General features: G+C 40.4%; 1 protein-coding gene across 3 annotated transcripts in view; it reads right to left on the reverse strand.

Annotated features, from left to right (window-relative positions):
• The window catches only part of LOC140169886 (uncharacterized), a 35,504-nt gene extending 22,955 nt beyond the window's left edge, over window positions 1-12,549 (reverse strand). For 2 of the 3 annotated variants that reach the window (XM_072193198.1, XM_072193196.1), the window contains exons 1-7: window positions 12,419-12,549; window positions 6,552-6,709; window positions 5,929-6,071; window positions 4,300-4,549; window positions 2,921-3,051; window positions 1,853-2,174; window positions 1,098-1,303 (exon numbers count right to left, since the gene is read on the reverse strand). In XM_072193198.1, coding sequence (XP_072049299.1) covers window positions 1,098-1,303; window positions 1,853-2,174; window positions 2,921-3,051; window positions 4,300-4,549; window positions 5,929-6,071; window positions 6,552-6,640 — 1,141 coding nt within the window. In that variant the 5' untranslated portion in view covers window positions 6,641-6,709; window positions 12,419-12,549. Of the gene's footprint in view, window positions 1-1,097; window positions 1,304-1,852; window positions 2,175-2,920; window positions 3,052-4,299; window positions 4,550-5,928; window positions 6,072-6,551; window positions 6,710-7,763; window positions 7,896-12,418 lie in introns of those variants that run through there. The other variant, XM_072193197.1, reaches the window with a different exon arrangement.
• Between the last annotated feature and the right edge of the window lie 1,380 nt (window positions 12,550-13,929).

The raw sequence follows: 13,929 nt of genomic DNA on the forward strand, positions 1-13,929 counted from the left end.
CGGGCGGTTTCACAACTTGCCGGCTCGATCATGCCATTCGCCGCCTGAGCAAAACCTCATAATGTGCAAATTGCTCAGAAAAACTCCAACGTTTTAATTTTATGCATCTGGTTATGAAGAAGATTATCAGAATGTATGGATATATAAACAAGAAACATACTTCTCTTCTTACATACAAAGATTTCATATTTTTTACAAGATATTTGATTGTTTGGGTCTCCTATAAAAAGATAAATTTGCTACATTATGAGGTTTTGTCAATGTCAGGCCTATGAGGTTTTGCGCTTAGAGGTCAAATTTACATGTGAGATTTTCCTGCCCAGCGACGATGTGTTTTGCGTGTTTTCAATACTGACGTACTTGTTGCTTCCAATTTGCCAGTAACAATAATCTCTTTATTTCTTTATATAAGTTATATAAGGATAACATTTATTTATTTAACTGTAGAAATATCACATCACGTATAAAATATAAAGTATGTCAATTTACGCAACTCGATTTTAAATTGGCATTTCTTCTTGTTTGTTCGTGGTGGCCCACCTTGTCTCGGTCCCAGCCGGTTTTTGTTCCTCCGTCACTAAAACAAACCGTCTGGTGACAACCCGTGAAATGACGATCGCTGATTGGTTAATGAATTTCCAAATAAAAAGGTTTTCAATTGGCTATGGAACCCATATGGCTGATGAATTAGGGCGTGACTTGTGTAAGTGACACAAACATCGTATTTTGTAGATACCGCAAACGCAAAATGTACGCTAGCTTGCAGCCACTGAGACGCCAATCGTCTGATATAGCCTTTCGTGTCAGCGACTCGCAGCGCGTACTCACATACATTGTGTTGATTTGTATCACCGCATGGCTGTCCATCCACTTGCCTTATTTGGCAACTCCATATTTTACTGACTTAATTGAGCCAATCGGGAAAGACGTGCTATGAGGTTGTCGCCAGACAGTTTGTTTAGTGACGAAGGGGCACATATCGGCTGGGACCGAGACTATGGCCCACAATACGCCATAATGGAATGAAGCCGGCGAACCGGGCCGGCGAATTATCTAAAATACGGCGGGATCCTATATGTCTACAGAATATGTCCTACCTTGTGTACTGTTTCCTTCATCTGTAAAGTTTCCCTGTCCTTGTTCTGGTCCTATTCCTCCATCGAAACCGATACAAACAGGAGGACCATCCTCCGGACTAACGCTGGATGGCGGGAAATTTTCACATGCCAATTCTTCTGGCCAGACTATGCCTTCCTTTTCCATGTACTCCAAGCACGGTGCCGTTGCCATCTCGCACAACTCTCTAAAGACAGAGAGACAAATAAAGAATTATGCACATATCCATTAAAGATGGATTAAATGTGGATATATAATTAAAGAAACAAGAATTACTGAAGAACTTCTTGAAGTAGGCCTACAGTAGCTTTAAAGTATGCATCAACACAAATTTGGTTCTTAATTTCAACACTACACGTTGAGAGACGATATCAACATCTAAGATCCATTTAAATAAATCGAGGGTTCAGCACCAGAAAGCCGCAACTCACTATGACCAGCTCTCATAAAGTTGGCTCCTTGCTTTGGTCTTCAAAGATCAATAGTTCCTCCACAATGTCTTTTGTTTTCTATTGAATTTTGTCATGATTAATGGACTGTATCTTCTATATATTGCCCTGATTTTGTGGGAGCATGTGAGTTGAGGTTTTCTGGCTCTCAACCCTCGAAATCATTGTCACTGCACGCGCTCAGCAAATCATACATTGGAACCACTTGACGTATTAGATTAGAGACGTTTTAAAGGAAGTTGCTATTCGCCCGTATGCAAAATCACAAATCCCAACGATAGTATTACCTGCATGGCGGTATCGGTACTGGAACAGGCGTACACATCGGCGCAACAGCCAAACACACGAAGAACTTCAAAAAAGGAGAACATTCAATGAAGACAACATCCTCCACCATGATGGTTAAATACTCGGCTGACCCTTGCTCATTATGTCCAATGAAGTTAGGATACATCGTGTAGTTCGACCATGGTGGAAGTGGGTAATCTTGGACATCTACTCCCGGTGGTGGAGTGAGTGGTGTAAATCGATTTTCTTCGCACATTGCTATTGTTACTGGTTCGCAGAAGCCAGGAGGATCTGGACTAGGCATGCCTCCAATTTGGGTATCTGCAGCGAATTAAAGCATATACCATGCATATCATCACCTGGTAAGTTTATTTAACGTTTTAAAAACATTATAAAAAACATCCATATTCCAGTTTTTCAACAAATTTGGCCCCATCACTACACCAAAATTTCAATTTTTTTGCCATAATTTCCCGCTAAGTTTTACATCTTTTTCATTTTGGCTAAAATTATTCAAAAAATGGCTATTTTCTGATCAAATCAGACAATTAGACAATATTACCCATCCATATTATAAAACAGTATACATGTTATAAGGATTGTCAGATTTCTTGTAAGAAATGGGTCGTTGTCTCCAATACGATAGAGCCTTTGGTGCGAAAAAACAAGGTTTTGTACATTTTCTTGGAAATTCCACTGGCTTTTCGTGCATCTTACCGAAATGTGACAATATTTTGTGGAATGAGGTAAATTTGCGTCAAAAAATTACATTTGGCAACAATTATTGAAGTAAGTGATATTCCAAATGATCTTTTGTCCGGCACACAATGTATATTTTAAACATTCAAGTGGCGCCATCTCCCGATCCCAACTTGGAATAATAATGTTCTGACAACCATTAGAGCAAATCCGGCTTGAAGTGTGAGGGGACAATCGACGGCCTGAATTGTCAAGAAGTGGCTGAAAAGAACAAAAATGGGCCATTTTGCCGAAAGGTGGACACATCCCCCTGTCCCCCGGGATTGACGCCCATGCGGACAACATCATCAGGCCCTTGATTCACTTACTAGGTCCAATGCATTCCCCTGAAGCTTCAGTAGGTAAAGATTCGCATGCTAATTCCTCTGGCCATGTGAACTCATCTGCATTAGTATCAATCACAGCCTGACAATCGCTACGTACTTGTTGACAAACCTCTCTGAAATAGAATCCCAAAATTGAACATCGTGATTGCTTTTCTAGATGACGCAACGTACGAATGAGGTGAAAAGATGGAGGAACGAGTAGGATGGGGAGGAGACGGCCCGTTTGGTGTCTCGGCTCTCACCGAAAGCCCCCTAGTTTTAAAAAGCTCCAAAGTCCTCTCACCGAAAGACCCCTAGTTTCGAAAAGCTGTCCACAGTCCAAAGTCTCACTCGGGGGAGGAGAAGGAGGAGGAGGAGGAGGAATTAGAGTTTAAAGAAACAGGAGGATCGTAAACAGTTGCTGGAAGGAGAACGCAAACCACAAAATCATCCAATACAATAACTTGGAGCTATTGGGTACGGTGTGCTTTAGATGGATTATTTTGGGAGACCAATATTCTTAAAGATAAGAACTTGGTGTGGTTAGGAGCAACTGAGCACTATTATATTCTTGACCACTCCAATGTAAGTCAAGTATATGGGTTGATAACATCAAAGAATGGACATGGGTACAACTACAAATATAAGAGACGGAAGGTCCATTCGCTCTAAGAGTGCAGATTGTATTTACTTGGTTAACAATGGTGAATGGTTTACCTCATTGATTTCACTAACCACAAGTACCAAAGGGGTAGACCTGCTCAAGAAGTTGTAACAATGTTAAGAGACACATTAGACTGTATACAGTTTAATTATTTTACATTGGAAATTATTAACTCCCAATAACCTTCACAGTAAGAGAGAATGGGGATAGCACAACAGTGAGTGAAATGGAGGGGGAAGATTGGCAGAAACAACGGTACATGCTATAATGAAAGACAAAGATAAAAAGACTAGTTTGCGTCTGACGTCATCTGTCAATCAAACTCCGAGCATGGTTTGTTTACAAGTGTCGTGATGATATGAGTTTCTGAACACGGTGGTAAAACCGGGCGCCTTATTGTTAATTTTGCACTTTCAAACATACAAACCATCTCAAAAGTTAGGTATTAATAGTAGGAAACTTTCTTTCGCCAAGGCACCATGTCAACAATGCCTAGAAAAGTTGCTTTTTGCCTTGTAAGAGTACATAATTTTTCGAATTTTTCGCCATTCACTGCTATTCCTTTTCTCCGATCGGCACCAGTCAGATGAATCGACCTTCCTTATACGCGCTGTTAGCCAATCAAGGATCGTAGAGAATTTGATTGACAGTGACGTCAGACGCAAACTAGTCTTTTTATCTTTGTCTTTCATTATACACGTAAGACTTCTAGACTTACCTACACGGCGGTAAAGGAACACCACATGGTGGAAGATACGCTACACATAGAAATGTTTGGATATCAGCACTACAGCCACTGAATGCAATTGGAAGCCAGTTTTTAGTCAGCTCTGCTGTTATTTTACCCTGGTTTGTGTTTCCAAATAAATTTGGCAACGCGGCATCTTGGTACGGAAGAGCTGATGTGCACAATGGAACTGTAATTTTTTCGCAAGTTGTTTCGACATTTGTTCTATTGCTTGCAGGTCCTGGATAGAGAAGACAATACACAGGTGCACACATTAGACTCGGTTGTTTCCATTGTTTAGAACAATAGAATCCTGACGGAACTAGACGGTCAACCGCCGGTCGAGTTTGCTTTCATCCCTTAGCAAATACTTGCTGTTTTACAGCTACATCTATATGAGCATACTATACGTAGACATCAGCCACGGCACTTTTAAGATAAGATGCTGTCAACGTTCTGGATGGAACCAGGAACCAGGCGCGTGAATGTAAGTGCCCTGGGTGAGAGCTTGAGTGAAGACGTGTATGCTAAACCAGATGAAAGGCATTGTCACTTAAAGTATCCAATAAAACGATACCGAAGTGATTGCATAGCCCGTAACCTTGGACGTGCAACTTTACAATTATGAGTCAAAACCAACTAAGTAAGACACAGTTACTCGGAGTAGCTGTGTCTTACTTTTTTGGGTTTGACTCATTATTGTAAAGTTTATGAGTCAAAACCAAAAAAGTAAGACACAGTTACTCCGAGTAACTGTGTCTTACTCAGGCGCGTAGCAAGCGGGGGGACAGGGTGGACGAAGTCCATGGGCCCCGAGGGTTCAGGGGCCCCGAGCACAAAAGCAAAAATTAAATAAGGGCTGATAATGGAGAGCAGGGCGGGATTTATCATTGGGCCAGATGGGCCCGTGTCCAGGGCCCCCCAAAATTGCCCTATGCATCTTTCTTTTATCCCCAATAACAGCATGTTTTTTGGCCAAAATAGGGCAAAATTGTAAAATTTTCCGCGCTTCGCGCGCATTCAAATGGCAAAATTCATGTTGATCGGGGCTAAAATAGTCTGAAATTTTTTCGCGTGCTTTGCGCGCAAATGTCCTATTAACATCGTAACAAAATATGTTATGCTCCCTTGTATATTATATATCCCTGATTATATGTAGGCCTAAACTTGGCCACATGCCTTCCTCGGCACGCGAGTTCGGGGCCTTCGAATTTTGGCCTGGCCCAGCGCCAACATAAGATAAATCCCACCCTGGTTACAAGGGCCCCGGTACTGCTCCTTGTCCATGGGCCTCTGATGCTCTTGCTACGCCCCTGGTCTTACTTTGTTGGTTTTGACTCATAATTGTAAGGTTGCACGTACAGGGTGACGGTCTATGCAATCACGTCGGTATCGTCTTATTCGATACTTTGAGTGACAATGCCTTTCATCGGGTAAGGACTTCGAACGTGTTGAATCGAAACGCCGTGACTAAAAACCCACAAACCTTGTATAAAACCGACCCATCGTCACGAGCACCGATCCTGTCCATGCATACGAAATATTATAACAAGAGCAAAGCAGCAAAGGCCGAACGGGTTAACATGAGATCGTTAATTTAGGGAAGAAGTTGAGTCTTACCATCTTCTGTTCTCTCGAATATGCTTATACTCCAAAGGCTTTCTTCCCCGTCTCTTTTGACCTTGACAGCAAATTCATAGAGTGTGTTCGGTTCTAGTTCTGTTACTAGATAACTTGTCTCAGTTGTATCTATACTGGTCCATCTAAAGACAAAAAGATAACATAGCATGAACTGAAATCATGTTCGATTTGTCCACGATCAAACGTATCGCTCAAGACCGGATGTAACACTATCAAATTAAACTCTTTCTCTCTCTTTCTCCAGTCCTTTAACCGTTTTTAGGCACCACATCCCATGTAATAAATTGTATCAGGCATAATACTTAATAGTTGCATAGTGTTATTGTTTTTCATTTAAATAAAATACGAATGCACTGTACAAATGCTCAGGGTACGATAACAAGTGCCATCGATACCTCTTCGGGCACCGATAGGACAAAAAAGGATGTTGTGCCTTAAGTGACTGTTTCACCATGTTTACTAAACAAGTGATCTGGATATAACCTATGAGGACGAACGATTCATTATGATAGGATTAACATTACGAGATACCCTACCGGAAGGCAGGTACAAACTAGTGTGCATTATGAAGTCAAGATTCCTTCGCAATTCCAAACTTTTACCTTGATGGTGGTTTCGTTTTTATATCGTAGCCTATATGTCCGTCCATCCGTAGCACCTTCAATACCAGTCCAGGAGACAGACACGGCATCACCACCTATTGCCATGGCACTAACGATGGGCGACTCGATAGATGCTGGTCCGCTTGGGCCGGCATCACCTGAAATTGACAAGAAGAGCTGTGTTATGCTTGCAATCTAGCAGATTTAAGGGAAAGAACCCTGTCAGCAAAGTAGCAAAGGGCCCTTCCAGATAGTCTGATCCAGAGTATCAAAAAGTAACAAAAAGGTGATACTCCGGCCTTTTTTGATAGACCCAAGCTCCACCGTCACTAGGAAACTTGCAAAGATTTAAAAATCTTTCAGGGTACGTGGCCGTAAGCCTGTTTACATTTCGTACCTTTTCTTTCTACCCGCATTTATGGAGTTATCGATGCTATACATACATACATACTCAGTTCTTTTATAAAGCGCCGTTACATCTAGACCACAGCGCATTATTAAATTCAAAGCATAAACACAATATAGCAAAACAATGTGAGCAATAAAACAGTTAACTTTTTGGAAAGAGATATGACTTCAGTAATTTCTTGAAGACTGGAACGAGTTAGCGGTACGAATAGTGATGGATAAATTGTTCCACAGTCCAGGAGCAGCCAGAGAAAATGTTTTATTTGCGGCAGAGTGGAGAGATTTGGCATTTAAATTTATGTAACGTTAAGCCGGGTTGTATCTGAAGCAGAGCGCAGTCCGGTACGTGATTGATGGTAAGGTGTGAAACAAGAAGCTATAACCTGGAGCATGCAATTGGGAACAATCCGCACTTATCCTAATTAGTCGGAACAATCGGAAGTTATCGAAATTAGTCGGAACAATCCGATGTTATCGGTTAGTCGGAGCAACTCGAAGTTATCAGAATTAGTCTGAACAATCCCGAGTTGTCGGAATTAATTAGAACAATCCAGAGTTATCGGAATTAGTCGAATAATGCGAAGTTATAGGGATTAGTCGGAGCAACCCGGAGTTACCGGAATTAGTCGGGATGGCCACAGCAATGTCTGTTTATTGTGTTAGGGGCGCCTTCAAAACTCGACCGCCGGTTCCCCGCGGCGGTTGATGGCGGTTAAACCGCGTTCCATTGTTTAGAACAGAAACCGTATCCAACCGGACGGAACCGGAGGTAACCTGCGGTTGAGTTCTGAAGCCGTCCCTTACCTTCAACCGTAGCTTCAATGGAGTATTCCCGTGGTTCTGCCCCTGTATTGATCTTAACTATTTGATCGACTTCTAAACCGGCATGTAGATTCCCGCTAACCCATCGCACACTGTGGCTCCCTCCAACATTATATGCTAGCACCGCACCTCCAAACGACCATCCCATTATATCTCCAGGTTTGACTGTAATACGTTCAGTTTCAGGTACTGTATAATTGACCGGTGTGTTAACGTCACCTGCTGGTATGTCATTAATGCCGACAATTTGGAATTCAATAACAGACCCCTCGACCGGTCTGAATACTATAGCTCGCCATGGTCCAGAGACCTTTCCTTGATATGTCCACTTTGTAACTTGGCCACTACAAAGAAACTGTTGATCTGGTGATACCATCGTCCAACCACTGCTATCTGAATATCTACGGTCTACTACTGGCCAACCTGTACTGCAACCTTCGGCTGTAAGAATGATTGAAAGAGGATATCAAAGGAGGTTGACACAGATTGGATCCGGATCGTTTGTGTGTTTGGATTTGAGTCTGCTTCTTTAAATGTGCAAAGCCAATTTTCGTCCCCATTTGTCCATTTTTGGTCCCATTTTAGTCATTTCACTCTTTTTTTAGGCCCCCCCACACACACACCGGGCTCCCCCTGGCTACCCATTGTCTACTGATCCACCTGCAAATATGCTATCTCGTTTGATAGAGACTTCTTACCACATGCATATATACGGTACATCACTTTGTTACTTAACCTGTCTCTTTGCATCGGACTTTGCCAATCAGATTGTGCAAGACATTCTGTCAACTTTGTCTTACTCGCTGGAGTTGCTTCACATGATAGAAAGCTTCAGCAGGTTAGTCCAGGTTCAGATTATGTGATTTGGTATTATCTGGATGAAAAGAATGTCAGAATCTGTTCCCCTCTTAAATTCACAATCTTTGCTGTTTTGATAGAAACGCCCTTGAAAACATCAAACACCACATCGATGCGCTTCTTACTGCAGCTACCGAGAGCCTTCGATGATATGCTTTCAGATATTTCTGATGTACTTTCAGCAAGTGGTATACTTTTCCTTCCTGATGCCTAGCTTGAGCAGCTTTGTTAGATTTCTTCATTGTTCAGTGTGCAATAGGATGTTGCAAGACATCACGCTTGGGAAGATCCCTAGTTGCAAAGGTCCATTTAACCAAAAAGCGTCTGATGAGCTTCAAGAATTATAAATTCATTTTTTGACATCTTGTTGTTGTTGTTTTTTCTTTCTTCTTTTCGAAAAATTTCAGAAATTATTATTTTTTTTTTCGGCTTTGGATGTCCCAGGACCTAGAATGCTAGGATCATTCATGGTTGACCTAAAAAAAAAAATTACAAGATGTTTTGTATTTTTGATATGAAAATTGATAATTTGTATTCATGTCATACTCTATTAATGATTTCAAAATGCATTGAATTTGAATGCATTTTGAAATCATTAATAGAGTATGACATGAATACAAATTATCAATTTTCATATCAAAAATACAAAACATCTCGATTTTTTTTTTTTTTAGGTGGGACGGGGTGGGACTATACTCGCGTCAGTACCAGGGTTGTTAAGTTGGGCGGTCAAAACCTGTTTTGTCCATTAAAGCGGTTAAAACCAGGTTAAAACCGGACAAAACCTGGTTTAAACCGGTCAAAACTGGTCAATACTAAGGAAGTACGATTCCACATGGCATAAATACTGTGATTGTGATAGAAAAGAAACTTCTTGCAATTACATAGTTTTGCTAATGACTTCCAATGCTAATTGGGTTTTGATCAGTCAAATTAACAACTTAAAGGAACAGTTTGCTTGAGATCTCATAATTTTGTAAACATGGTAAAGCAGCAGTCTGCACACTCTCTAACAATCCGTGTTAACAATTTACAATACCAAATTCCATTTCGTTTATATTTTCTTATACTGCTGACTTAATTAATATTAATTAGATTAATTATTTATGTTACCAAATCATACACTGATCCCTGAGAAATGATCCTAATTATTGATTTAGTCTTATTTTTGTATAAAACAAAGAAAAATGCAAAGTCTGTTTATTTTGTATGTTATAGGCTATCTAGGAAGTTGATATCTTAAAAACAATGGTTAACAAGAATAACAATTAATAAGCAACATTTTCTACCTTCTTGCTAGTAATTCGTAAGTAATGTTAAAATGTAAAGTTTTACATTACAGGCCTACTGTATGTACATCATCATGATGTACCGGTACGCCTATGTCACTTCAGCATATCAGAATGCTATTAACTCAAATTATGTATTATCACTAAATGTTCCTTTCTGTTCATGTAAATGGGCTTGGGTTGTATTGGGAAGTTATTTGTCTTGAATTACTGCATTAAATGGTGACTTTTAAGTATCACAATGGGTTTTGACCAGTTTTGACCATGCACTTTTTAGTGGTCAAAACTGCCCGGTTTAAACCAGGTTTAAACCGGTTTTAACCGCCCGGTTAAAACCGGGGCGGTTTTAACCTAACAACCCTGGTCAGTACGGTATTTTCCAGCATGTCAACCATTGCTCATCTGCTTTATCTTTCTGACAGGGCTTGAAATAAGCAGGAGCAAGGGGCAAATTTACCCTGCTAAAAGGCAAAATGTCCCTGGTTCTGAAACAGAACTGTGTGTATTTGTATAGACCTTGGGCAATATTTACACAAAAACACCCAAAATTGCTCCTGGATCTGAAATCCTTATTTCAAGCCCTGCTTTCTGAATGCGGAATGGTTCAAGATCATCAGTATGATGGAATGTTGGATCTTGGGTTACGCATTATTATTCCGAAGGACCGTTATTACGAAGGGTCGTTATCTCGAAGGGTCGTTATTCCAAATGGTCATTACTCCGAAGGGTCATTACTCCAAATTTACAACAAGGTTCGTTATTCCGAAGGGTCAATACTCCGAATTAGAACAAGGTTCGTTACTCCGAATGGTCATTACTACGAAAGTTCATTACTCCGAAGGGTCAATACTGCGAATTTAGAACAAGGTTCTTTACTCCGAATGGTCATTTAATACTTCGAATTTCGGACTAATTCGGAGATTAACCCTTTAGAATAACGGACCTTGTTGTAATCTCGGAGAAATGCCCGTCGGAGTAATGAACCTTCCGAATAACGACCCTTCGGAATAACGGGCCTTCGGAATCTGTTCCCGGATCGTGTAGCTGAATTATGCCACGCAATCGTCTCAACGAAGAAGTGTGATATAGGCCTACTCTAGCAGTGGGATCGTATTAATTATTTTTACTGACTGACTGCTGAATGTTTCAGACTAACGCCTTTAAATAGTACCATAACGTGCTTGTGTATTTATGATCACCATTTCTTCAATTGATCAACTGGGATTTTCCCCAACGGGTTATACTCACCAAGCTGGACTCAGAAATAACCCCTTGAAAGGTAATGGTAGTGATCAGCGTATGACAATCTTGTCATTTATGCAAATAGTATACAGAGATATCTTACCTAATTTTGCTTATCATTTAAGAAAAACACCATGGGAATGATGGGATCATGGCTCTGGTGGAGATGCTGAACTCAATTCAATATTTTTAATTCCTCTTTCAAACCCTGGGGGCACTCAACTTTGGAAGTGACGGGTATGTGCCTACCGGAGTCGCGAAGTAGGGGCCTATCGGGTACAAAGTGTTATTTTAAAAAAGGGGGTCATTGGGTACAAACAAAATAAAAAAGGGGTCATTGGGTACAATATTTTGAAAAAAGGGGGTCATCGAGTATAAGATTTTAAAAAAAGGGTCATCGGGTAGCAAATTTTGAAAAAAAATGGAGCAAAATTTTGAAAATTTCGGCATAATTTTGAAAAAATGGCGCAAAATAAACTACACTTTAAATGGTGTGTAACTATAGAAATACCCAACGCACTCTAAGAAAAGTTTGCCCAACGTTGGTTAAGGAGGGTACAGCCCAACGTTGGGCAAAACGTTGGGTAATGTTTTACCCAATGTTGGGTTTGGCTACACATTCATTGGGCAAAACATTACCCAACGTTGGGCTGTGCCCTCCTTAACCAACGTTGGGCAAACTTTTCTGAGGGCGTTGAGCCTACTAAAACCAACTCAATGTTAGGTCACTTATGTTACTTTCCATTGAAAATATTTTAACCCATTAATGTTAAGTTGATCATAACTGGTCGTAATTTGGTTACAGTTTACCCAGCGTTTTAACAGTGTATAAGGTCATTGAGATAGGATCAAAGAGTATATGGACTCCGCTAGATGTCGCTCATGGATGCCACTTAACCCCTGGACACTACTGGTCATCTATCAGCATTTCTGATTGGTTGATAACTTGAAATGCTCATATTAATTGCCAATTATAGGCTTTATGGTCAAGGTATAGGGCCTATATATAAAGGCCTCCAACAGTGACAAAGCAAGATGGTGGATTTGCCATTAGCCTTTTCGAGATATGCCGGACACAATAGGATGGCGCTGCACGAAATGAGTAGAGTCTTTTGAATTTGCCGGGTTTTACCCATTTTGAAGACTGCCCTCCTATTGTGTACGCAATATCTCGAAAAGGCTAATAGCGTTACGTATACTCTTGTCACCTTTGAGTCTTATATAATATTTGGTAAAGACATAACTCACCTGCATCGGGTAAGGTGTCAATAACTTCATACGCTGGTAACCCATCGCCTCTGTCATTATATGCCCGAATACTAAATATGTGCTGTGTTTCGGGTGGTAAGTCAGAAACCGAGAACGTTAAAGTCCTTGCATCAAGGATTTCTTCATTATCATCGGGTGTCATTTGACCCCATCCTATTTTGTATCCTCGTATTAGAAGACTAGGATCTGCTGGTGGGTACCATTTTGCTTCTATTGTCCCAGGTTCGGGTGTCTCCAATGTTACTAATTGTGGTTGTCCTGGGATTTCATCTTCTCTCAGAGTTCCAGCACGAATCCCTGTAAGAAAAACAAATAACAACAATTTAGACTTCACTATTGAATTATGATCAATTTATCCTGGATGATCCTAATCAGACTCCAGTCTTAAAGGCCCATTCAATGATTTGCTCATCCGGATCGTAAAAATTATCAAATAGATTATTACGATAGATAATCAGTTATCGCATAAATCGTCCCGATACAGTCGTGCCGTAGTCACCCCCCCCATGCCTTCTTAAAAAAAAAAAAAGTCCAAAATTTCGGGGAAAGGTCCACTTTTTGCCCTGGGGGCCACTTGCATTACGGACACCATGCTCATGTATGGACTCTCGAAACGCACCCTAAACAAGTATTACTCAGCGCGTGCAAAACATACCCTAAACAAGCATTTTGCTATTTTTTTAACACTAAGAAAGTAAAAGTGCGTGTTCAGGTTCTTGTTTAATATAAGTAGTTTGATGTTTCTTAAAATTTTACCCTACGATGTGTTCTGATAGAAGCCAAACATAGCCTATGCACCCTTTCTTATTTTGCAATTAAACTTTGCTTGGAAAAGTATACCCTTTTTCCTGATTTTTGGCGTTTTGACACCCTAATCAGGTACCGGTACTAGCGCTGTACTTGCCCAGTGCTGAAAAACAACCCTTTTTACTTGTTTTTGTACCCGAGCATGGTGTCCATCTGCACCTTGAAATACATGTGCCCCACCCCAGGACTTTTTTTTTTTTTTTTGGGGGGAATGTCAATTTTTCAAAATCCCCCTCCCACAAAATAATTATCACACTTCCCACTTTAACAACTAATAATCCGTGACACGCCCCTGTGTGTCCATGATCGATATGTACAATTAGCCTGATACGTGGATTGTTACATAACATAAAAATAAGTGCAATCCCTAAAATAGCGAAGTGATTCCCTGAACTATAGCTTAAAATGTAATAGTCATCCCATAACTTTACCCCTTAAAGTGTCAGGGACATCAATGCCTCCATTTTAAAAATTCGGCCCTTTAATACTAAGAACTTGTCATTTTTCTAATTAATTTTCTTTGCTTATATTTGTTGTTAAAGGGGAGAAATGAGAAAGTGTAATTTTTTTTTGGGGGGGGGGGGATTTCAACGTTTTGAAAATAACTTTCATAGCTCTAATTTTAATAGACACATGAACTGCTGAACACTAATGCAAATTTATTTATAATCTACGCCCTATAG

This window comes from Amphiura filiformis, chromosome 14, assembly GCF_039555335.1.
Source record: "Amphiura filiformis chromosome 14, Afil_fr2py, whole genome shotgun sequence".
Lineage (NCBI taxonomy): Eukaryota > Metazoa > Echinodermata > Ophiuroidea > Amphilepidida > Amphiuridae > Amphiura > Amphiura filiformis.